Source organism: Petaurus breviceps, unplaced genomic scaffold, assembly GCF_028583685.1.
Source record: "Petaurus breviceps papuanus isolate PSGF00001 unplaced genomic scaffold, PetGlider_PUasm1.0 189, whole genome shotgun sequence".
In the NCBI taxonomy this organism is placed as follows: domain Eukaryota; kingdom Metazoa; phylum Chordata; class Mammalia; order Diprotodontia; family Petauridae; genus Petaurus; species Petaurus breviceps.
The window spans coordinates 16550717-16575596 of record NW_027185809.1 but is presented as its reverse complement, the minus strand read 5'-3'; the positions used below and the strand labels follow the sequence as shown (position 1 = coordinate 16575596).

Here is a 24880-nt window from a genome sequence, read left to right as displayed (position 1 = left end):
CCAGTATACCAGCTATTATACTGCTCTGGGTGCTTACAACTTATTTTTAAAATAGATTTTGTTGATATTTTTTGTTTTTACTTTACCAAATCCAGCTAAAAAATCTTTCCCCCTGCATTGCTTGGCCCTTCCCCCACCCAAAGAACAGATACATTTAAATTTATTTTTATTTTTTTACATTTTTCAAATGCTTTATTAACTTCTGATTTACACCATTCATTTCCGCCAGATTTTGAGTTACAAATTTTCTCCCCGTTTTTCCCCTACCCACTGCCCCAAAATAGCAGTCCCACAGGATATCCCCTCCTCCAATCTGCTCTCTCCCATATTTTCTCCCATACCCCTTTCGACTTTTCCAGTGGATCTCTATGCCCCAGTGCCTGTATATCTTATTTCCCAATTACATGTAAAATAGTATTGATAATATACACACACACACACACACACACATATTTGAATATTTGATTTTAAAACTTTGAATTCCAGATTCATTCCCTTCCTCCCTTGTCACCCATCCTTATTGGGAACATAAGCACTTCAGTATAGGTTGTACATGTGCGGCTAATGCAAAACAATTAACATAGTAGATATATTGTAAAAGACTGACTATATTTCTCTCCATCCTATCCTGTCTTCCCACTTATTCTATTCTCTACTTTGATCCTGTCCCTTTTCAAAAGTGGATGCTTCCAACTTAACTCCCCCCCAGCCTGCCTTCCCTTCCATCATCCCCCCTCTCATCCCCTTCCCCCCCTACTCTCCTGGAGGGTGAGATACCCTATTTAGTGTGTATTTCATTCCCTTCTCAAGCCAAATTCAATGGGAATAAGGTTTACCCATTCCCTTTTGCCTTCCTATTCTTCCCCTCCATTGCAACCATTTCCCCTTGCCTCTTCAGTATGAGATACATTACCCCAATCTGTCTCTCCCCACCTCCTCCTCTCTCACATCTTAATTTCACCTTTTAAGTATCATCCCTTCCTGTTAAATTGGTCCTGTGCCCTCTATCTATGTATACCTGTAAACATATATATACACATTCACATATGTATTCATATGCCCATATACCCTCATATATAGACATATATATATATTTTTTTTTTCTATTCCCTGCAACTATTTTCATAATGACAAAAGTTTCATCAGTTACAATTATTGTTTTTCCATGTAGGAACGTTAATAGTTCAACTTTTGATAAGTTCCTTATGATTTCTTTTCCCTGTTTACCTTCTCAAGCTTCTCTTGCTTCTTGTATCTGAATGTGAAATTTTCTATTCAACTCTGGTTTTTTCATCAAGAATGCTTGAAAGTCCTCTATTCCACTGAATGACCATATTTTCCCCTGAAATATGATACTCAGTTTTGCTGGGTAGATGATTCTTGGTTTTAATCCCAGCTCCTTTGACCTCTGCAATATCATATTTCAAGCCCTTTGGTCCCTCAGTGTAGAAGCTGCCAGATCCTGTGTTATCCTGATTGTGTTTCCACAATATTCAAATTGTTTTTTCTTGGCTGCTTGTAATATTCTCTCCTTAATCTGGGAATTCCGGAACCTGGCTATAATATTCCTAGGAGTTTTCTTTTTGGGATCTTTTTCAGGAGGTGATCGGTGGTTCTTTCAACCTCCATTTTGCCTTCTGGTTCTAAAACATCAGGGCAGTTTTCTTTGAGAACTTCCTGGAGGATGATTTCTAGGTTCTTAGTTTGAGCATGGCTTTCAGGTAGTCCAATAATTTTTAAATTTTTTCTCCTGGATCTATTTTCCAGGTCAGTGGTTTTTCCCATGAGATATTTCACATTGCCTTCTATTATTTCATTTGTTTGGATCTGTTTAACAGCATCTTGATTTCTCATAAAGTCATTAGCTTCCATTTGCTCCAATCTAATTCTGAAGCAATGATTCTCCTCACTGAGCTTTTGAGATTCTTTTTTCCATCTGGCAAATTTGGCTTTTTAAGGCATTCTTCTCCTCATTGCCTTTTTGAGCCTCTCTTGCCATTTGAGTTAGTATGTTTTTTAAGGTGTTATTTTCCTCAGTCAGGCTGTTGACTCTCATTTTGTAATTTTGTTGCATTGTTCTCATTTCTCTTCCCAATTTTTCCTCTACTTCTCTTATTTGCTTCTTAAGGTCCTCTATGGTCTGTAACCAGCTCATATTTTCCTTTGAAGCTTTTGGTGCAGGAGTTCTGACTTCACCGTCTTCCTCCTGTTCCATGCTTTGTTCCTTTCTGTCCCCAAAATAGGAGTCTAATGTTGGAATCTTCTGTCTGCTTTGTTTCCTTTGCCTGGTCATGTCACCCCTCAGTCACTTGACCCCTGGGCTTTTTGCCACAGTAGGACTCTGCTATCAGACAGGGGAGCTTTTGTCCCAAAGGCTGGGGTTTTCTCAGCTGCGGGAGGTATTAGATGGGTGCCCTCTCTGAGGCCTCCACACATTCTGGCAAGCTGGACACACACCCCAGGACCTTCACCCTAGACTGCAATCCAGATCCAAGCAGGTTAAAGCAAGAGCGATCACCCCTCAGACTGGTTGCTTGGTCCCCCTACACTCTGCAGGCCAGGAGCTGAAGCTGCCATGTGGCGCTGGCCAGCTAGCCACGAACTCCCACTTACTGGGTCCCGAAGTCCAGACTGCACTGACCTCTCACTTTGTCCTTCTCATCTATGTGTTGATAATTCTGGGAAACGGCCACAGCTACTGCTGACCTGGAGTCTCTCCGGCTGGCAGCTGGTCAGGCCCGCACTGGGGCTAAAACCCCGGCTCAGAGGGTGGGCCTGGGCTCCGCTCCAAGAGCGCCAGGCTGTCCTCAGCAGGAGGTTAGCTTCTCTGTTTAATTTTGTGGGTTCTGCAGCTCCAAAGTTTGTTCAGAGTCCCCATTTTACATTGATTGGGGAAGGTGGAAGCAGGAGCAGCTTGGAGGTCATGCTTCTACTCCGCCATCTTGACTCCGGCCCCCACCCCCAAACACCCCTAATCTAAACCTTAATCCTGAACATTATGACTTTGAACAAATACATTAGTTTAGGCAGAATTGCAATTTTTATTATATTGGATTGGCCTGCTCTAAGGGTTATGGGATTTAAAGATCTTCCATGCCCCCACAGATACTTTAAAAAAAAATACTTTTAAAATACTTTTTCCAGGCTTTTTTAACTTAAAAATTTCATGCATGTAGGCCAAATTTATAATCAATATTCTCATGAGAATTTTTTTTTTATCTTTTTGGAGGGGGGAAGGCAGGGCAATTGGGGTTAAATGACTTGCCCAAGTTCACACATTTTCCTGACTACAGGGCCAGTACTCTATTCACTGTATCACCTAGGTGCCCCAAATCATTTTTGAGAATATTTTACTTAAACAGAGCATTCATATGTAAATGCACAGAATGAACTCTCTTTTATATTCAAGTAATGATAGTGCTAATTCGCTACCATCAATGCACTCAATTAAGGAGAAGGTGAAAGCACAGGAAGGAGAGAGGAAGCAAGAGTATAAGCCTTCTTTATAGATTTATTGAATGTTGTCTCTAGTTTCTGGATGGGGACTCCATAAGTGCCCATGAGACTTGTTGAAGGAATGTCACAATGGGAAAGAGGAAGAAATGAAGTTCAGAGTCCTAAATGTACTCTTTGAAAGCTTGGATATGAATTTCCCCACAAGAGTTCCTCAGCGTACCTCTCTACATTTTATGGCCTGTGTTCACTTGGATGTAACTGAGTTGGATACTGAACTAGAGAGCAACCTAAGACCTGGAGGAAATTATGCAACTTAACCAAGTGGATCCACCATATCTTTCCTATTCTTGGCTCTCTTCTAGATGTACCTATTCCAGTATTCACACAGATGTACCTCATAGTTTCTAACCTCCTGATTACTCAGTCTCAATTCCTATGAATTCCTATTACCTGTTAAGTGTTCTGCTTTCCTTAATTAGAAATACCCCTCACACCCTCTCAAATCTTCAACCCCTATCTACTGGCTTCAAACATGGCCAAGGCTCTCTTACAGTTCCCTCAGACTATTGTCCTAGATCTCTCCTCCCTTTCTTAGTTCCCTTTTTTCCTTGAAAAAGCTATCTAGAAGAGAAGTCTCCACACTTCCTCACGTCTTACTCACTCCTTAACTCTGTAACCTAGCATCAACCTCACTTAACTGAATCGATTTTCTCCCAAGTTACCAATGATCTTTGAATGATCAAATTTGATGGTCTTCTCTCTTCACTCCTCCTCTTCCTTGACCTCTCTGCTGCATCAGGCACAGTTGGATCTCCTTTTCTTCTGCATGCTTTCTCCCCATTCCCCTCTTACCTATCTAACTGCTCCTTCTCAGTCTCCTCTGCTGTTTTATCATTCATATCACAACCTAACTGTGGGTGTTGCCACAGAACTCTCATCTTCTCCCTCTGCAATCTCTTTCTCTCTGTTGGTAACTCCATCAATTCCTGTGGGTTTAAATCTATATGATGATAGAAAGACAGACAGAGGGTGGCTAGGTGGCACAGTGAGTAAAGCACCGGCCGTGGAGTCAGGAGGACCCGAATTCGGTTCCGGCCTCAGACACTTAACACCCACACAAAAAAACTAGCTGTGTAACCTTGAGCAAGTTACTTAACCCCAAATGCCCTTCAAAAGGCAAAAAAAAAAAAACAAACAGACAGACAGAACAAACATGGTTTCTCCCAAGTTTCAGTCTGCATCATCAGTTTGCCAAGTAGACATTTCAAACTTGATGACCCGGAGACAATGCAAGTTCACTGTGTCCAAAACAACTTATCACCTTCCTCAGAGTTTCCCCTATTACTTCCCCCCTTCAAAACTTCTCTATTTCTGTCAACAGCACTCTGACAGCACAAAGACCCTTCCAGTCTCTAAGGTTTGTATCCTCTTTGTATCCTAGACTACACCCCCCTGTAACCAATAAGATACCACATCTTGACACTTCTACCTCTATATCATCTCTAACATGTGACTCTTTCTCTCCATAACACAGATAGTCCTCATCACTTCTTTTCCAGATTGTTACAAGCAAACTTTTAATAGGCACTGACTTGAGTGTCTCACTGCCACTCAATGCCATCCCCAAAATGTTGCCAGGCTAATTTTCCCCTAAACATAGACGTGCCATCTCCAGTGGTTTCTTATTGTCTCGAAGATAAAATATGAATTCCTCTATTAAGCTTCTAAAACCTTCATCATGGTCTAACCTATCTTTCCAGACACACTGGACATTACTCCTACTTCTGTACTCTTGAGATGAAAATGAATTGGCTTCTGTTTGTTTTCAACATAGGACATTTCATTTCCTAATTAATGTCCCCAGTTACCACTGCTGTCCCTCCCAACTACTTTGTATTTATTCATTTTATATTAATGCAGCTATATGCTTATATGGATACTTGGTTCTCCAATGATTTTTTCTTTTTCATTTTCATTATTTGTACTTGAATTCCCATTGCCATCACAGACACAGACACATAAATACACGCATAATAAATGCTTGTTGATTGATTGGGGGGGGATTATTGGTGGGAAGCGAATAATCACATTAGACTGAGCACTAGTGTATCACTTCTGCCTACCCCCCATTTAGTGCTGGAGTGGAGAGAATACGTGTGGATATGTTCTCCTCTTGACTACAGAACAGAACCATAGTCTTCTGAAGAGTTTTTTACCAGTTTCCAAATTTTGCCTGCAGATGGCAAAAAAGATGAGTGATCTTTGGAAGACATTAAAAGGTGGTGTTATCCAATAATATTCCAAACACAGGTTCTAGGTATCTCTACAGCAAATATCACCATAGCACCAGGGTGCTCTGGGAAGGAAACCATAAATACTAATACAACAAAAAGGCAACAGGTAGAAAATTTCTAATTTCATAAACTCTGGCTACCTCGGGGCATATTTTCCTCACATTTGTTGCTAATATAACAGCAACAAATTTTCTTTCTCAAGAAGAGTAGCTATCAGTGTCTAGAAACTCAAATAACAGGTGGGAGGAGAGTGGATGGGAGGAGGATACCTCTTCTTACTGCTCTATGATCTATCATTAGGGCAGCTAGGTGGCATGGTAGATATGGCACTGGGCCTTAAATCAGAAATGCCTGAGTTCATATCTGACCTGAGACTCCTACTAGCTGTGTGACCCTGGGAAAGTCACCTTACCCTGTGTGCCTCAGTTTCCTCATCTGTAAAATGGGCATAATACAGCGCCTTCTTTCCAGGGTGGTTTTGAGGATGAAATGAGATAATAATTGTAAAAGCACTTAGCACAGTGCCTGACACATGGCCAGCACTATGTGAATTATTATTATCATTACTTCCTCTGGTTCTTCTTTTGTGTCCTTAAAGGCACAATCTTGTCAAAGCAATTCTAATGTTTTCCTCCCAAAATCAATCAACAAGTAAATACTCATGAAGTGGTAAAGTGCTTACATCTTCACTGAACCAATAGCTAAGGGAATACTATAGTATAGTGAAAGGATTATTATTTTCAAAGTCAGAAGCCCTGGGTTCAGATCATGGCTCTGCTACTATCTGTGTGATTGTGACAAGTAATTTTTATCTCCCTGGGGTTTAGTTTCCCCATTTGTAAAAATAAGCATGGAGGACTAAAGCTTAAAGTAACTTTCAATTCTAACTCCTATGATCCAGAAAGTTGTGGAGAAGAAAGCCAAAGCCAAGAGATGGAATATCTTGTCATGGAACAGCCAGGAAGCCAGTGTCACTGGATTGAAGAGTGCGTGTCTGGGACTAAGGTATAAGAAGACTGTAAACATAAGAGGGAGTTAGGTAATGAAGGGCTTTGAATATCAAACAAAGCATTTTCTATTTGTTCCTGGAAGTCACTAGAGTTTACTGAGTAGGGGTGTGTGTATGTGTGTTCACGTGCGTATGCACGCGTGCTTCTTTTGTATGCCCAGCTCTTAGAACATTGTTTTTTACACTTAATAAATGCTTGTTGATTTGACTTACTGACTTGACTTTATACCAAGAATGGAGGGCTGGTTCAATATTAGGAAAAATATGAAAACAACAGAGACTACATTAATAAAAACCAATAAAATTTCATGACTACATCAGTAAATGAAAAAAATTGCAACATCCCCTTATGATAAAAAGCATATAAAACTGAACTATGGTAAAGAGTGTAAAACCAAGAGACAGCATTAACTGTAATTATTACAGGCCTTTCCAATAAGATCAGGGTGAGGCAAGAATGTCTCTTGTAGACACTGTTATTTGATATAATTCAAGAAATGCTAGCTATAGCAGTAAGAAAAAAAACCAAGGAGAAAATAGCATTATGGCTTTTTTCAAACAATGTGATGGTTTATGGAGAAAACTATAGGGAGTCAACTATAAAATTAATCAAAACAATAAACAATAATAGCAAGAAGAGATATTGGAGCAGGGAGAGAATCACAAGATGGCATTTACCAGGCAAGGCAAACCATTATCAATCATGATCATCATCACCCCTGAAAACCCCCATGAAGACAGCTCAAGACTCTGAAACTAAGAGCCTGGGAAATAGCAGTGCTCCCAGGACTACTAGAATACTGGCTTCTAGAAACTATCATTGAGAGGAGAAAACACCATGGAAAGGGGTCCAGTTTCACAGCAGCAAAAACTTCTGACCAATTGCCAATGATGAGTAGGTAAATCCCAAGAGCCCTGGAGTGACAGCACTCCTTTACTCCCAGAAAACTCATCTTCCTTCCATCCCAGTTTTTCTAGCCACCATCCTGGGAAGCAACTACCATGGAGATATGGTTTAGCAACCCCTTCTACAGCTGCTGAAGCCATAGCTACTGAAGGCCAAAATCCCTGGCACTGTCAAATGATTCAACACCAGAAGTTGAAATGATTTTAACGGTAGAAATAATATCATCACCATCTTCTTTGTTACTGTACCCTAAAGAAAATGGGTCCTTTCCATCTGACTTGTAGCTGAAACCATTTATACATATCTATCTCTCTATATCTCCTCCATTAGAATGTGAAACTCCTTGAGAGTAGGAGACTGATTCATTTTTCTAATTGTATCCCTAATGTTTAGAACAATGCTTTGTATGTAGTAAGGGCTTAATAAATGCTTTTTCATTTACCCGGTGAAATTAATTGTTCATAGTTTGGCTATCTCAACATAACAAAACTTTAAGAAGAGTTCTTCAAGAGAGTAATTTATACAGTAACAATTTTGGTAATTTTTGTTTGTTTGAATTAAGAACAACATTATAAAGAAAAACAGTTTCATACAACTTAGGAACTCTGATCAAAGCAATGATTAACTAAAACTGATGAGAAAATATATGTATTACCCCGATGGGGTTTACAGGCCCAAGGTTTACAATGAGACATATATTTTTTGGAAATGACATATGGGTGATCTTGTTTTGCTTGACTATGCTTATTTGTTACAAGGGTTATGCTTTTTTTTTTTTTAACTGTGGGAGAGAATTTGAGAAATAGTAAGTATTTAGGGAGCATGGTCAAAAAGAGAAAATAAACAAAAGAGGGTCATCGAAGCATTTTTTTTTTTGCTTTTTGGAGGGTAATTGGGGTAAATGACTTGCCTGAAGTCACAAGGCTAATAAGTGTGTCAAGTGTCTGAGGCTGGATTTGAACTCAGGTCCTCCTGACTCCAGGACCAGTGCTCTATTCACTACAACACCTAGCTGCGCCGGCATTTTTTTTTTAAATGTACAGACGAAAACAGAAAAGTTCACTTCTCAACATTTCAGTCCACTGTCTAATGCCACAGAAGAGATACACTGGTAAAAGGACTTTACCATACCAATGAAATAAGTCTGGCATAGGTTTGTATAAAAATAATTAAAAGCTTTGTGGAACCAGAAAAAAAATAAACTTCAGGTAAGATTATTTCTAATCTTGGGACTAAATAATAAGGGTTGAGAAAGTATGTTTTTAAATAGCTTAAGTACATAACTGTCTCCAAATTCTATTGAATCACTGTGAAAAGGTCATGCAGTGTAATACGTGGTTGTACTTCAAATTAACTGCTTCACTTATATTTAAGTTCTTGAACAACAATAAAAAAGAGGGTGTGTATGTGTGTAATCTGTAGAAGCCCTTTTGCAATTTGTTTAGTAATTAAACCACAGCAACTGTACGGCTGCCCTTAAATTTGGGCCTAAAAGAGTGTTGAATGCCATTTTGTAATGCTAACATTTGGTAATTATCTTTTGGTTCCATAAGACAGTTTCATCTTTTCTAAACCCCCAGCACTTGACAAAACTATTGTAACACACTTGCCTCTCCTCCTTGTCCCAGAATTGTAGTTTCACGACTCTGACAGGGGAAGGGTGGTCAGAACTTTACACGGTTCCAATACTAAGTGGGATCTGCCACATATTGAGGCCGTGCTCACCTGCTTCTGGATCTGGAGGGATTCTCCACATATACAGGTTGAAGTCGTCAGAGCCTGAAAGGATATACTGTTGAAGAAAACAAAATGGTGTGATTTTTTTTTCAAGTCATTAAACACACATGTCCCAAGCACAGAGCAAAAGACGAATTCTTCAAGATTACTAAGTTAAAAAGGTAGGGGAGAAGAGGGATGTGAAGCCCCTGCCTGGTATGTCATCAAGTCTTTTACTAGGCACCCACTGCACATGCAACAGCAGACATACACTATCAGGCATTTCAGGACCAGAGCTGATTATGTTCCAATTTTGTTTGTTTCATTTGTCGGCAAATAAAATGCACTGCTATTACAAAATGCAACAGTGATACGTTATATTTACCGTCAAAAATGTAGGAAGCAATATAAACCAATGCATTATAATCTAATGCATTATCGTAACAAAACCACCGCTTGCCTTTACTTTATTCACCTTGACCCACTCACCCTTCATAAGAAGGATGCATTCTAGACTTAAGGCAGAGATGCAATGGAATGTAAGCTCCTTGAAAACAGGGTCTACAGTCTTTTTGTTTTTGTCTTTCTATTTCCAGTGCCTAGCACAGTTCCTGGAACATAGTACATGAATGAACTGAGCCATATTATATTGTACTCATCCAAGTGAATGATATTGAGAAATAGAATAGATATTATGTTATTTTAAACTATACAATACTTATACAGCATTTTCACATAAGGTCTACTTCCAAGTTTATACATTTCAAGTTCAAATGCATTAAATAGAACCATTTGGTATTACGATCAGTACCTAATTAAGCACAGTACTCTGTGGAATACATGTTTGCTGAATTGAAATGAATACCTTGTCAGTGTGGAAGATGTTATGGTTGCTAATTTGACAATATGAAGATATATACAAGCACTACTCAAAAGAACAGATACAGTCTAAACTATGACAATCTCAAGATTTTACCTTTGACCTTTCTCAAATGCACTGTCACAATGACTACCTGCCACAGGTCACTGTAAAAGTCCCATGCCACAAATATGCCATTAAGCACCTTCTACTCTCAAAGTGCTTTCCAGGGACAACAAATAAGCAATTCAGGATAATGCATATATATACGTATATATAAATTAAATTTTTTTGTTTTCAACATTCACTTTTATAAGATTTTGAGTTCCAAATTTTTTCTTCCTCCTCTCCCCCACCCCCAAGATGGCATACAATCTGATATAGACTATACATGTATAATCATATTAAACATATTACCACATTAGTCATGTTGTTAAGAAGAATCAGAACAAAAGGGAAAAACCATGAGAAAGAGAAAAAGAGATAAAATAGCTCGCTTTCATCTGCAATTAGTTTTTTGTTTGGATGTGAATAGTATACTCAATCTTGAGCCTTTTGGAATTATATTAGATCACTGTATTGCTGAGAAGAGCTAAGTCTATCAGAGTTGGTCATCACACAATGTTGCTGTTACTATGTAAAATGTTCACCTGGTTCTGTTCATTTCACTCAGCATCAGTTCATATAAGTGATAAGGTATGTATTTGAAAAACAGGAAGTTTTGCTTTAAGTTGAAATTAGCTGTATTTTCAACCTCAATCCATTTAGCTTCATTTATTTCCCCAGGAAATTTCAAAACCCAAAATTTTCTAAGGATATTTCAGTTGAAAAATATCACTATGTAATATTTATTGCAATTTTGAAAATTTCTTAATTCTCAGAAGACCCTTAAGGAAACATTTTTAAAGATGAAAATAACTGCCTCCAAGATACTTAGTAATTTGATCTAAAGTGGAATTTTACTTCCCTTTGCCCCCAGGAAGCAACAGTCAAAATCGGGTATTTTTTAGTTTAAGTTTTACAACATTAATATACCTACTTTTTCAATGAAAATTTTAAAATCAAAATCAATGAAAATAGCCCTAACAAAACGAATTCACACTGACAATAAATAACATTGTAGCAATAGTTTAATACATGTTCAAATAAAGTCAAATTTGAGGTATTGTCTATGGATACAATCTACCATCACCATCAGCAGACTGTTTGTGACACAAGAACTGCATTGTGCTAACTGATGCACATAAATATGAAGTGCGTAAACCTGAAGTGAAGTGGAAGTTAATATATTAAGTTAGTGGAAGTACCACTATCTATTATGTAGTTAAAAATATCATAATTTGATTATCCTTTATCAAAAAAGCAATATATAAGCTGGTTTTCCCCCTTCCCCAAATTGCAACTTTTGAAAAACTGAAAATTACCCAAGAATGGTTATAAATAATCATTTCAAATTTTCCTAACATCATAGATTCAGAGCTGGAAGGAACATTGGAAGTCATCTGGTTCAACTCTAATGTTCAGTAATTAAATTTAAGCTTGTTTTATTTAATTTTCTCTAATTTTCTAAGTAAAATGATGTCCCTTTAACAGATAAATGTAGAATTTGCTTGAGGAGAAAACCTGCTGGAGCAGCTGAAACAAAGACAAAGATAACAAAAACAGTAGTGGAAATAAAGAAACATGAAGTAAAAAAAGCCCAAATCCAGACACTCCAAATTGGGATTCATGAATATTGTTATTTATGGAGAGGGAAAACTATTGTACTTGCTTTGTATGCAGTCTACAACAGCAGATAGCATGAATCCTAACATACTGAGAGAGATGTTAAGAGTGTATTATCTAGAATAAGTTGGTAAGAAAAAAGAATTTTTCCAGAGAAAATGAGATGGTTTTAATGAGCAAAAACAAACTCTAAAAAATAATGACTGCAACATCAAAAGAATTGCTTTAACACTTGGCAAGATTTTTAAAAAAGCATTAAGATAAATGTTGGTGCCACCTGCAGCTATACTATTGATAGAGTTGAAATAATTCCTTCAGATCATATGCAAAGCAATTTCAAATGATTTTATTCAGAAGTGATACAGTGGGAAGGAGCATGGGCCATATATATGCCTAAAGACCTTTGCAATCAATTAACTGAAAATCTATCAATTAACTGAAAATCTATGATCTCCCTATTTTGGATTGCAAGTCGATGAAGTAACAAACGTAAAGATGCTTATTTGGTTGCACCTACAATATGTTGTCGAAACTGATGTTAGGAAAGATTTCTTACTTCACAAACATTGTGATGGCAATGTCACATTGGGAAATTCTCAATACAATGGATAGATTTTATTTTTAAATGAAAATGAGGCACGTGGAAGAGCTAAAATGTACTCTCATTTGATGGAGCTGAAGAGACAGACCTGTCAAGATGAAAAGGTCAGTCCACAAGCACCAGTAACAAGTGAGGGTGTGTGGGCAATTTGGAAGTATTTCATGGTTCACAGACTCAGATCAGAAACTAGAATGGTAAGCCACACAAAAATCCAGGAGTGAAACCTGTGTTTGCTAATCAATCACCAAGCATTATGTCAACTATGTCCATAGTAATTTTAGGTGGCACCAACATTTATCTTATTTATAGCAGCAATTCTATAAAAAAAACAAAACACCTCAGCATTTCTTAATAGAAGTAGCTAAGGAACCTATCTGCCATGGACAAGAAGATAAATTCGGTTTTACTTTATTTGAATAAAAAGTTAGTAGGTTTGTCTTGTGAGCATCTATTAAAAGTTATTTGAACCTGGAACTCTTAAGTTTTGGCTAAAGAGTTTGATTTATAAAACAGTTTGATGCACATTTTACTGTTGTTCATAACACTTTATTTTTGTGAAACCGGGTTTTATGCTGTAGCATAAACTGCAAGTACTTTAAAATTTTACTTGAATAAAAATAATTCCAAATCACTAAAAATCAGAAATGCACATTAAACCAACCTTGAAGGTCCTATCTCACACTCTTCAGACTGTCAAAGATGATGATAAAGGGAAAGGACAAATGATGAAGGGGTTGCAGGGGGGGAAATCACATTAATGTATTGTTGGTAGAGCTGTAAACTGGTCCAATCATCCTTGAAAAAAATTTGGAACTATGTCCCCAGAGTAAGTAAACTGTATTTTGTTTGATTGAATGATACCACTACTAGGCCTATACCCTCAAAGAGATCAAAGAAAGAGGAAAAGGAACAACATGTACAAAAATATTTATACCAGTTCTTTTTGTAACAACAAAGAACTAGAAATTAAGGGGGCACCCAATAACTGGGGAATGGCTTAACAAACTATAGCAAATTAATGTAATGGAATACTATTGTTATCATAAGAAATGACAAATGGGGGTGGCTAGGTAGCATAGTGAATAGAGCACCAGCCCTGGAGTCAGGAGGACCTAAGTTCAAATCTGGCCTCAGACACAACACACAAACTAGCTGTGTGACCTTGGGCAAGTCACTTGACCCTAATTGCCCTACCCTTCCCTCTCCAAAAAGAAAAAAAAAAGAAATGACAAATGGTGTCATCATTTCAGAGAAACCTGGGAAGCCTCACATGAACTGAGGAGGGCTGAGGTAAGCAGTATCAAGAGACCATTTTATGCTATAACACTAGAGACAAATAATTATCGGTAGACTTTACAACGCAAGGACCAACCATTATAAAGAAATGATGATGAATTATGCTATTAACTTTCAGCTAGAAAGGTGATAGATTCAAGATGCTGAATGAGAACATGAATTTGTTTTGCCTGGCTATACTTACTTGCTAAAGGGGATATGTTTTTTATTGGGGGTATTGGAGAAAAAAAATAATGCTAACTGAACTTTGTTAACTGAAAAATAAAATAAAGTGAAATATTTTTAAAAGTTGGGAAAGTTGTAGAAATACGGAAACACTAATACAATGACTATGGAGCAAGACCTTACTCCAGCCATTCTGGAAAGTAATTTGGAAGTAGGCTAAGAAAGCGGCTACAATGTCCACATCCTCTGACCTAGAGAACTCCACAGCTAGGGTCCTACAGAAGACAAGGGCAAAAACAAAAGCTTCATATATACCAAAATATTTTTATTGTGGCACTTTTTGTATTAATGCAGAAATGGACAGCAAAGCAGCTGTCCATCAACTGGGGAACATATAAGCAAGTTGTTCATACACAAATGTAATGAGACATTACTATAGGGTAAAAAGATGGTGAATATTATGAATAAAGAGAAACAAGGAAAGATATGTGAGCTGCTACAAAGTGAATTAAAGAGAACCAGGAAAACAAAATAAACAATGCTACCATAACATAAAACAATCAAAACCAGATGCTGTAAAATTATAGTTGAAGTCTCCTTGCTCCAAAGAAGAGCTATGGGAATACAGCTCCCACCCTTTGGTAGGGTACTGCTGGTATAGAACATTGTCACACTTCATTGATTTGTTGGTGAATTGTGCTGAACTATTTTTTTCCCTTCTTTTATTAAAAGGGATGGTTCTTTTAGAGGCAGAGGCAACCGAGTTATATTGGGAAAAGCAAGTGATCTTTGAAAACAAAAGATATCAATAAAATTTTTTTTAATTAAAAAGGTCACCAATATATATGGTGAAAATCCCCTAAATTCAGTTTCTTCATCTTTTTTAAAAATAATTTTTTCCCAACTACATGTAAAGACAATTTTTTGCATTTTATATTTAAATTTTGAGTTCCAAATTCTTCCCCTTCTTCTAAGCCCCCACTCTCTGAGATGGTAAGCAACTTGATATAGGTTATTCATGTGCAATCATGCAAAATGTATTTGCATATTAGTCATGTTGTGAAAGAAAATAATGACCAAAAAAAAAACCCCCCACAAAAAAATAAAGTGAAAATAGTATGTTTCTATCTGCATTCAGACTCCATCAGTTCTTTCTCTGTAAGTGGATAGTACTTTTCAAATTGTCTTGGATCACTGTATTGCTGATAATAGCTGTCATGCATAGTTAATAATCATATAATATTGCTATTACTGTATACAATGTTATCCTGGTTCTACTCACTTCACTTTTTATCAGTTTATGTAAGTCTTTCCAGGTTTTATTTTGCAACCTTTCTGTCGGTCATTTTAAATAACATAATAGTATTGCATTATATCATATACCACGATTTGTTCAACCGTTCCTCAATTGATAGACATCCCCTTAATTTCCAATTCTTTGCCATAAAAAGAGATGCTATAAATATTTTTGTATATATAGGCCCTTTTCTTTCTTCTTTTTAAAAACTCTTTGGGATACAGACCTATTAGTGGTATTGCTAGGTCAAAGGGTATACACAGTTTTATAGTCCTTTGGGCATAGTTCCAAATTGCTCTCCAGAATAGTTGGATTAGTTCACAACTCTACCAACAATACAGTAGTGTCCCCATTTTCCCATATCCCCTCCAAAATTCCTGTCATATTAGTCAATCTGATAGGTATTACCTCAGTTCTCTTTATATGCATTTGTTTCATCATAGTGACTTTTAGAGCGTTTATTTTATATGACTATAGATAGTTTTGATTCTTATTTGAAAACTGCCTGTTCATATCCTTTGAGCATTTATCAACTGGAAAATGATTTGTATTCTTATAAATCTAACTCAGTTCTCTATATATTTTGAGAAATAAAGCCTTTATCAGAGATACTCGCCGTAAAATTTCCACCCCAGCTTTCTGTTTTTCTTCTAATCTTAGCTGTATTGGTTTTGTTTGGGCAAAACCTTTTTAATTCAATATAATCAAAATTATCCATTTTGTAACTGGTAAGGCTCTTTCTCTCGTTTGGTCCTAAATTCTTCCCTCATCCAGAGATCTTACAGGTAAATTAATCCATGCTCCCCTAATTTGCCCATGATACCATTCTTTATGTCTAAATCATGTACTCATTTTGATCTTATCTTGGTATATGGTGTGAGTTGGTGGTCTTTACCAAGTTTCTGCCATAGTTTCCTCATCTTTATAAGAAGAGAGGTAGACTAGATGATCTCTAAGATTCTTTCAAGCAATACAATTCTATAGTTTATCCCATGTAGTCAAGTAAACCAAGTCATGGGTCATATTAAATAGTTAGTTATAGGAGCAAGCTAAGCAGTAAAGGTCAGAAAGCCTGAAATTGAGTCTTGGCTGTCCTGATTATAGAACCCATCTAATAATTTCCTGTACCTAAACTTACAAACCTGTTGTCAGCAAATAAGTTGGGTAGCCCATGGAATTTACTCCTCTCTGCACAAGAAGGGATGGAGATTGGGGAAAGGAATGCTTCAATCCCAAAGGCACATATTTGGAACTGATGCAGTGAAACATTGCTGCACAGGGTGAAAAATAAGAAGCAAAGATGGCTGGCAGACTCTAAACCACAGAGAATTATTAAGTCGGTTGGATGAAGTGTTCTGGGTAAATTAAGGGACTAGGGAAAGAGTAAAAAATGATAAGCTGTAATGCCAAAGAAGATAATCACTGCAACAAGAACATCATGCTTAGAAGAAAAAATAAGGTCCCATAAATACAAAATCTTGATTTAATCACCAAAGACAGTACTTGCAGTAACATGTGATCACTTACATGCAAAATCTGAAAATAACCTAAAATTCACTTCAAACTCTCCTTTCTACTTCCTCCCCTCTCAAAATATGCATTCCCTATTCAAGGGGGAAAAGTCCCCCACAAAACAAACCCTGAAATAACAGGCAGACGAGGTTCCATAAAAAGTTTTGGCCTTTTGGTGGGAAATATCAGAACCTCCCTTCATGGCCTGTTGTTCACAAGAACCTATCCAGAAGGTGGGATGGGCTGTGGCATAGTGAGAAAGGTCTTCAAGGCATTGCTGATTCAGAAGCTTGCTTTTGAAGGAAGAAATTCTTTTTTTTTTTAAGCAATTGGGGTTAAGTAACTTGCTCAAGGTTACACGGCCAGTTACTTCTGGGTGTGTTGCTAAGCATCTTGAGCCCGGATTCGATCCCAGGTCTCCCGACTCTGGGGCCGGTGCTCTTACTCACTGCACCACCTGGCCACCCCAAAGGAAGAAATTCTTGATCACAGTTAATGCCCTCTCACACAGATTTTAATCTAAAATACATGGAAAATGCTTAAAATGAGCTGGCCTCCTTCTCATAACTGCTTCCTCACTCATGATAAGGAAAAAGTCTGCAGACAGGATGATCCCCAAGAAGAGGTTGTGACCTACTGTTCATGTAGTCAAACAATGTATGGCTCTCACACTCTGGAATAAAACTACCCTGAGGAATGATGGCATGTTGTTTTGTGGCTAGCTGGCTGTGTTCCAAGCAGGCTGCTTTGAGCACTGCTGACTGTGAGAAACTGAAATACAAATAAGTTCTAGGATTGTTCAATCTTTAAGGAAACCACTCATAATCTAGAAAGTTTGAAGCTGCTTAGAAAGGACATCCCTCTCCCAACAAAGTGGCCTAGATTAGGGCCTTGGGTCAGTGAGGATGACGTCATGAACTTAATCTGGGCATGAACAAGACCAAACTCTGGTCTTCTGTAGGTCTTAAGGAAGAATAGATTAGATAATGTGAATAGACTGATCCAACTTTTCCAATACATGTTCTAGTTGTAGATCATGGATCATCACTGATGACGTTCAAATTCAAATACAGTCTCTCTCTGTATACATGTATGTATGTACGTACGTATGCGTGTATGTGTATATATCGTATGAATGACAATCTGGAGGACCCACTTTCCAAACGATTTTCTGGCAAATTACCCAGATAATTGATGAGAAATGATATTATGGCTTCTGTCACATACATAATCCCAATCTATCTGTGCTGATCCAGATTTACTAAGGAGTTTCTATAGTTGACTCAGGGTTCAGAAGAAAAGTTTAAACTTAGTAGACAGTCCCCTTACGTGAAGAAAGAAGCCACTTCCTTGCTATGACCCCTACCCAAAATACTTCTGAAAGTGTCAGGAAAAAAAGGTGGTCCAGAGTGGGGTTTTCTTCTATATTTACCATCTGTATAAATCAATATTATTAAAGCTTTACAACCTAAATTATGTCTAGAGACATTCCTTTGGAGAAGGCTATTATTACTACTTTTTGTTTTTATATTGGGAGAAAACTAGGAAAGCTGCCACATCGAATCTGCAGCAAAGTAAGGATAAGAATGTAAAGAATTCCAGCCTTTTGGTTCTTAGGTCTAGACTCATTTTAAATAATGGGAGGTAAACCACCAATTGACAGCCAGTGAAGAACATTAATTGTTAAATTTTGCCTAGAAGGAATAAGTCAGGATTATAACAGGAAGAGAAAAAATGTTTTAGACTCTACATCAGCTTTGCCAATGAATTAAAAATCTATTCAATTCAAATACTTATTAAGCACACTGCTATTTGCAATGGAAAGTGAAGGAAGCATTTCCTTTAAAAATTTTTCTTATAAGTTTAAAATTAACATACATAAACATTTCAATCTACAATAAGCAGAAAAGGACTGTATATGAAACAGCTTGTTACATATGTTCTTTAAAGTGCACATTAAATTTAATAAAATAGTAACAAAACTTCTCTACTTTTCTGTGTCCGTTTCTGAACTTCTTTCTAAAGAAAGATTTCTTCACCTCATCTCACACACTTATAAACAAGCATTACATACAATTTTCAGAGAATCTGGAACATAATATGATTTGACTTGGTAGATCACTGAACATGATGTCTAAAATGAGAGTTCAGATGCACATCTGTGTACATGCATTATGCTCCTTTCAATAGCAATGAGATATCAAGAGTGCGGCATATTTTGGATTTGGCATATTCTATCTCAGAACTCAAATTCAATAATCATTTTATAGCTACACAGGCCAGACTACTTTACTGACATGATATAGAAAGCAGAAAATCCACTCACTCAGCCAACAACTTTTCCTTTTCTCTTTTAAATTTTCTTTTATTTTATTTGCTTTTTGGAGGGGGGAAGGCAGGGCAATTGGGGTTAAGTGCCTTGCCCAAGGTCACATTACTAGTAAGTGTTGAGTGTCTGAGGCCAAATTTGAATTCAGGTCCTCCTGACTCCAGGGCCTGTTCACTGCACCACCCAGCCACCCTTCTTTTTTTTTTAACGTAGCTGACCATGTAGTGACACTTAACTTCTCCAAGTACTGGAATAGAACAGACACTGATGGTCTTTCAGTCTCCTAACCAGTTCAGGTATCAGCTTCAGATGGGAGAACAGGGGCAGATTTCAAAGTGGGGAGGAGGGGTCAACAAAGAATGATTATCTTCTTTATATTGCTCATCATTTTCTCCCTTCTTCAAATTCCTCTCAATTCTTTAAACTTTCTAGCTAGAAGCCACTTTACTAATAATACCTCCCTCCTACTTGACAGTTTTCTCTAAAATTCCACACTCCCACTCTAAATTGTTCTTTATTCCCTTTCATTCCTTAGCCCTCTCAAGTTACACATTCTCTTTGGGAAGGCTAATCCATTAGCAAAGATCTTTCACTGGATGAATATTCATGCAAGGCTGAGCCTCTCCTTGTTACAGTGCTGGTGGAGTACGATAGCATATACTGTCATAGAACTTTCAGCGAGGCCAAAGTACATGAACTGTCACTAGTCAGTGTCATTGGAATACAAAGTGCTACTTCTGGATAACTCAAGTCGATTGAGAATTCAGACTCAACAACATTCCTGTGTAAAGCAACTATTCCTCCTTCCCTCATATCTATTCTCTGTAAATCTTCAATGTCCACATGCAACAAGTCTTGAATAAGGAGAAATTACTACAATTGTTCAACAGACTCATTCATACCCAATTCTCATGCTTTTTGACATTTCTGCAGCAGGTAATGCTGTTAACCACCTTATCATCCTGGATACTCTCTCCTTCATCTTAAACTAGATGCCCTATAGGCATCCCAAACTCAATCTGTCCAAACTGAACTCATTTTCTTCCACCCCCCTCCAAAAGCCTTCTCTTTTCCAAACTTCCCTATTACTATTAAGGCCATTATCATTCCCCCAGTTTTCCAGCTTTATAATTTTCAACCTCTTCCTCAATCTTTTTTTTTTTTTTTGGTTATAGCAGAACATATATTTCAAATGAAAAAATTACTATCACTTACAGTACCTTAAGATAAATCACCTTTGAATGGGAACTTACTTTCCAGTACTGGAGAAATGAAGACAGCTTAAAACTGAATAAAGTGGGAAGACTTTTTAAAAATTAATTGTTGTAATACTGTCCTTCAGGTGGCTGAGGAAGCTTCATATTTTCTTTAGACATCAATAAACATTGAAGCTCTTGCAGAATCACTTTGATGCTACATGAATTATAGCACAGATATGACTCTTGGGTCCACCACTCCATTAGAACTATTTACTCCATATTAAATTTTGTTACAAATCTAACAAATGGGGGGGGTTTCTGGATATTTAGGTCCACACTTTATTTTAAGGCTGTATATTCGGTTTTCATAAATTGTTCTTAGAGGCCCCAAAATCATTCCTGTCCATCTTGTGTCATATCTTCATCATCTTCAAGATCCAAGCTAACTGTCCCATCTCTTACTCCTTTCTGACCTTCAAGTTCTTCCAACAGTTGGAAATTTGGAGGAACTTTAACTCCTGAGCCTGTGGTGGTCACCACCATCTTGCATCACTGCTGCTCAGAGTTCACCTCTTCTTCTCCATCCACCCCTCCCTCTACCTTGTCCCCCTCTCCCCTCCTTCACACTTACCATGTATGTTGGCAAATCTTGCCATTTACCTTTATAACATCTCTTATATAGATCCTCTTTTGTCCTACACAAATCAACACAGTTTGAACCCTCATTGCTTCTTGCCTAGACTACAGCCAACAGCCTATAACCAATGTCCACGCCTCAGGTCTCTAACCATTCCAATCCATTTTCATTGAGCTGCCAAGGAGGTTTTCCTGAAGTATAAGTCTGAACATGGTCATCCCCTGTTCAAGGAGCTCCAGTGGTGGCCCATTAAACCCAGGATCAAATAAACAGACTTCTGTTTGGCATTTAAAGTTCTTCATCACATGATTCCTTTTTACCTTTCCAGTCTTCTTATACTTTACTGTATGGTTGAGTTACACTAGCAGTTCCACGAACATGAAACTCCGTCTCTTGACTTTATACTGGTTGTCCTTCCTGCCTAGGATACTCTGCCCCCTCTCTCCTCTACCTCTTGGTTATCCTGACTTCTTCTGTCAAACTAAGCTCAAGCCCCACCTTATGCAGGAAGGCTGTCCTAGGTCTCCACAGATGCTGGCTCCTCCCTTTTCAGATTATCTTCTACCTACTCTGTACAGATATCTTGTGCCTAGCACTCCATGAAGGCAGGGATTGTTTTTTACTTTCTTTGTTATGACCATCACTTAATACAGTGCCTGGAAAATAGTAAATGTTTAATGTTCACTAACTAGCAAGTGTTGAGTCAAAAGATATTAACATTCTGGAGGGCAGAAGGGATAGGTTTTCTATTGTATGTGAAAAAGAATCTTTCAGAATACTAAAGATTCCTACCAATCTATGGACAACAGCAATTTACCTTAAAGTCTCTTTACAAATCCATCACTGTGGATGGCAATTCTTACTCATTTCTCTCTGCATAAATGTTTACACAGTGGTTCAACAGTAGCTGACAGAGAAGGAAGTCTATTAGTGACTGTTCATTGCCAAACAGCTCTCCAAAGGCCCTTTCTATAATAACTAATTAATTATCTTCTAGTGACAGGCCTAATTAATTGTTCAGACTTGAAAAGCCTGAGAGTTCTGAAGAACAGACTCTAGGAACAGCAAAGTCTATGCCATAAAATTCAAATCAGAGTTCTTTTATTCCTCATCACCCAGCCAGCCTCTCCTGCCCCACTTTGACCTTTTCTGAGAAGCAAAAGAAAACAAACTACAACTGTGAAAATTTGTGATGTGTTATCTGGAAGGTCACTTGCATAGAATAAAGGCTTGCTAAATGTCATGTAAATCATACTCCATTTGTAATGATCAACTTACATTGTCAGAAACCTAAAAAAAAAAAAAAACCAAACAACCAATTATGAGGAAGTATCTTCAGTAACAGAAATGGTTGAAGATGGAGATTTTGTTATGAGAAAACCAAAATTCTACTGCTTTCCAATAAAGTATGTAAAGGTCTATGGATTCACGGTTATGTCCAAGTGCATGTTGCATGCATGTACCCACAGATTCACACACACCCATACACACAGACATTATATACTATACCTTAACCATGTTAAGGGTCCTTCAACCTAAATACCACCTTGGCTTAATCAGGATCCTGGAATTCTTCGATTTATTAATCCAAATAATTGAGATGACCTCCTAAGGTCCCTTCCAGCTCTTAATCTATGACCTTATTGTAACAGGGATCCAGGGCTTCCCTGGCCTTCTGAAATTTGTAGTTCAGATGCACAAGTGTTCCCTCAAAACCCTGAGAACAATTTGATCTGGAAGTGAGATGAGTCACACCTAGGAGTTTTAAAAAGAAATGTCCCTAGTCTGTGGACTGAGGAGAAGAGTACCAGACTCCTCCAAGAACTTAAGTGAAGCCTAAGAGACTCAGTGATCAGAGGCAACAGGTGAAAGGAGACTGCGAGCAGCTGAGGGGGACTATCAGGGCTCTGCAGGCATCTTGGGACAGAGGACTAAGACCGAAGCTACTAGCTGTACTCACTTCTTTAAGGACTGAAGGAAAGTTCCAAAAGGTCAACTCTTTCCTCAATTTTTTCTCCTTACAGGCCCTGTCATATACTGTGCTCACTTCTTTTGCCTAAGTGTTTCCTGTACCATGATTCTGCCCCAAATATAAAGAAGTCTGGGGTTAGCTGAAAGTACAAAGAATTTAATTAGAAGGGAGCCAAAACTCTGTGAGAATGTTAGCAATCTTCCTAACTAGGGACTCTGAGCTGTTGTATTATATCAATAGCTTTCTGTCTGATACATAAACTTCATAAAATAGCAGAGAAAGAGCCACATGGACCTGAGAGTCATTATAATGTCCCAGGCTAAAAGTGAGCTCATTGTAACAGGATGTGGTTGATTTAGCCTCCTCCCTCTACTTACCTCTGGAGTAATAAAGGAGAAATAAAGGGTAACAGTGTAGAGACAGCAGAGGCTTGGGCAGAATTCAGCTCTGCCCCTTCCAGAAGAGAAGAAAGCGCTGAAAGCAACACCACCCATCACTGTTACACTGTGATTCTATGATCTCCGAGGGTATGACGTAGAAAAAATTCTACTGCCAATAAAAGAAAGTTTCATAATGGGCATCCTGTCATCTTTAGTGGCAGGAGATAACAGGGGAAAGGCCTGAGAACATTCTCATAACCTAACAACTGCTGGTGACAAGGAGGCCTTCAAAATGAATCTGTACTTGGCAAAACTCTATTTGGAACGTGGGGAAAGTGAGGGATTTACAACTTTCTCCCGGCATGTCTCTAAAATTGCAGAAAAAGGGAGGGTTTTTTTTTTTTGCCCCTTTCAATATTAAGAACTAGTGCTAGTAATGTGTATTTGATGAGGAGGCCCCCATCTTTTTTACCTGGAGGCACTAAAGGCTTGAGACCATGATGGGGCAGATCGAGTTTTCAAAAAGCTTAATCTTGGAGAAGAGTGGAGAAGGTGTACAAATCCACTGGGATTTGTAAAAAATGATATTCTAGAAGTGGGAAGGAGGAGGTAGAGTGGAGAATGGTGGTGGTTACAGAAACTGGAAGAGGTAAGGCTTCAGATTTTTGCTAATTATGACAGTGAACACTGGGCCTGGAGTCAGGAAGACCTGAGCTCAAATTCAGCCTCTGATAATTAACTGTGTGACTACATATATTACAAGGCCTGAATTCAAAATGAACACTTTGCTTATGCTATTTAACTGGCTGGTCAATTTTTACTTGCTTCCAGAGAAAAGTAAAGATTCCAAACACTTATAAATCTGATCCAACCCAAACTGCCCCCCATGCAACACACTATAAACATTTCACACTCCAGCTCTTAGTATTCTGAGGGCAATGAACTGATATGTGACAATAGGTATTTCTTTTTCTCCTTTCAAAAACCAAGACCCTAAAACACTTAACTCACTGAATTACTTCCATAGAGAGGGAGAGTCTTGATAATCTCACATATCTGATAAAATATCACTCTCACTTCCATTATTCAACACTCATCAGAGATCCAAGTCATGAAGACAAAGTTTCTTTATAATACGAACAGCAGCATATCTAGAGGAAAGGCTTGGAGTTACTGGTGAAGACTATATTATGTAGTCTTAAGCACATGTATCTATTTTATGCTTTGCTTTCTTCAACTGTCAAAAAGGGAAAACGGTTGTCCTACTCGGTATCAGAGGACTGCTATAAGAATCAAATGAGATAGTAAATGTGAAAGAACTTTGGAAAGTAACAAAACCCTACACAGATGCAGATCAACGGCAGCCCATAATCTGAAGCTGGTTCTGTTGACAAATGTACCTTTTATTCTGACTTCATGTGTGTGGCAAAGGGGATGGGAGGGGGGGGGGGGAGGGGTGTGGAATAGGAAGTGCCAGGTCCACGAACCGAGCTAATTCCTAACCAGTACCATGTTACATGTTAAGG

The 24880-nt window shown here is 37.9% G+C and overlaps 1 protein-coding gene and 1 pseudogene across 2 annotated transcripts in view; both read right to left on the bottom strand.

Annotated features, from left to right (window-relative positions):
* Positions 1 to 24880, bottom strand: part of DCAF5 (DDB1 and CUL4 associated factor 5) — a 163632-nt gene that overhangs the window by 14209 nt on the left and 124543 nt on the right. For both annotated transcript variants that reach the window (XM_069092005.1, XM_069092006.1), the window contains exon 7: positions 9392 to 9458. In XM_069092005.1, the coding sequence (XP_068948106.1) occupies positions 9392 to 9458 (67 nt within the window). The remainder of the gene's footprint in view (positions 1 to 9391; positions 9459 to 24880) is intronic.
* Positions 9412 to 24778, bottom strand: LOC138164310 (ubiquitin-conjugating enzyme E2 variant 1 pseudogene; annotated as a pseudogene).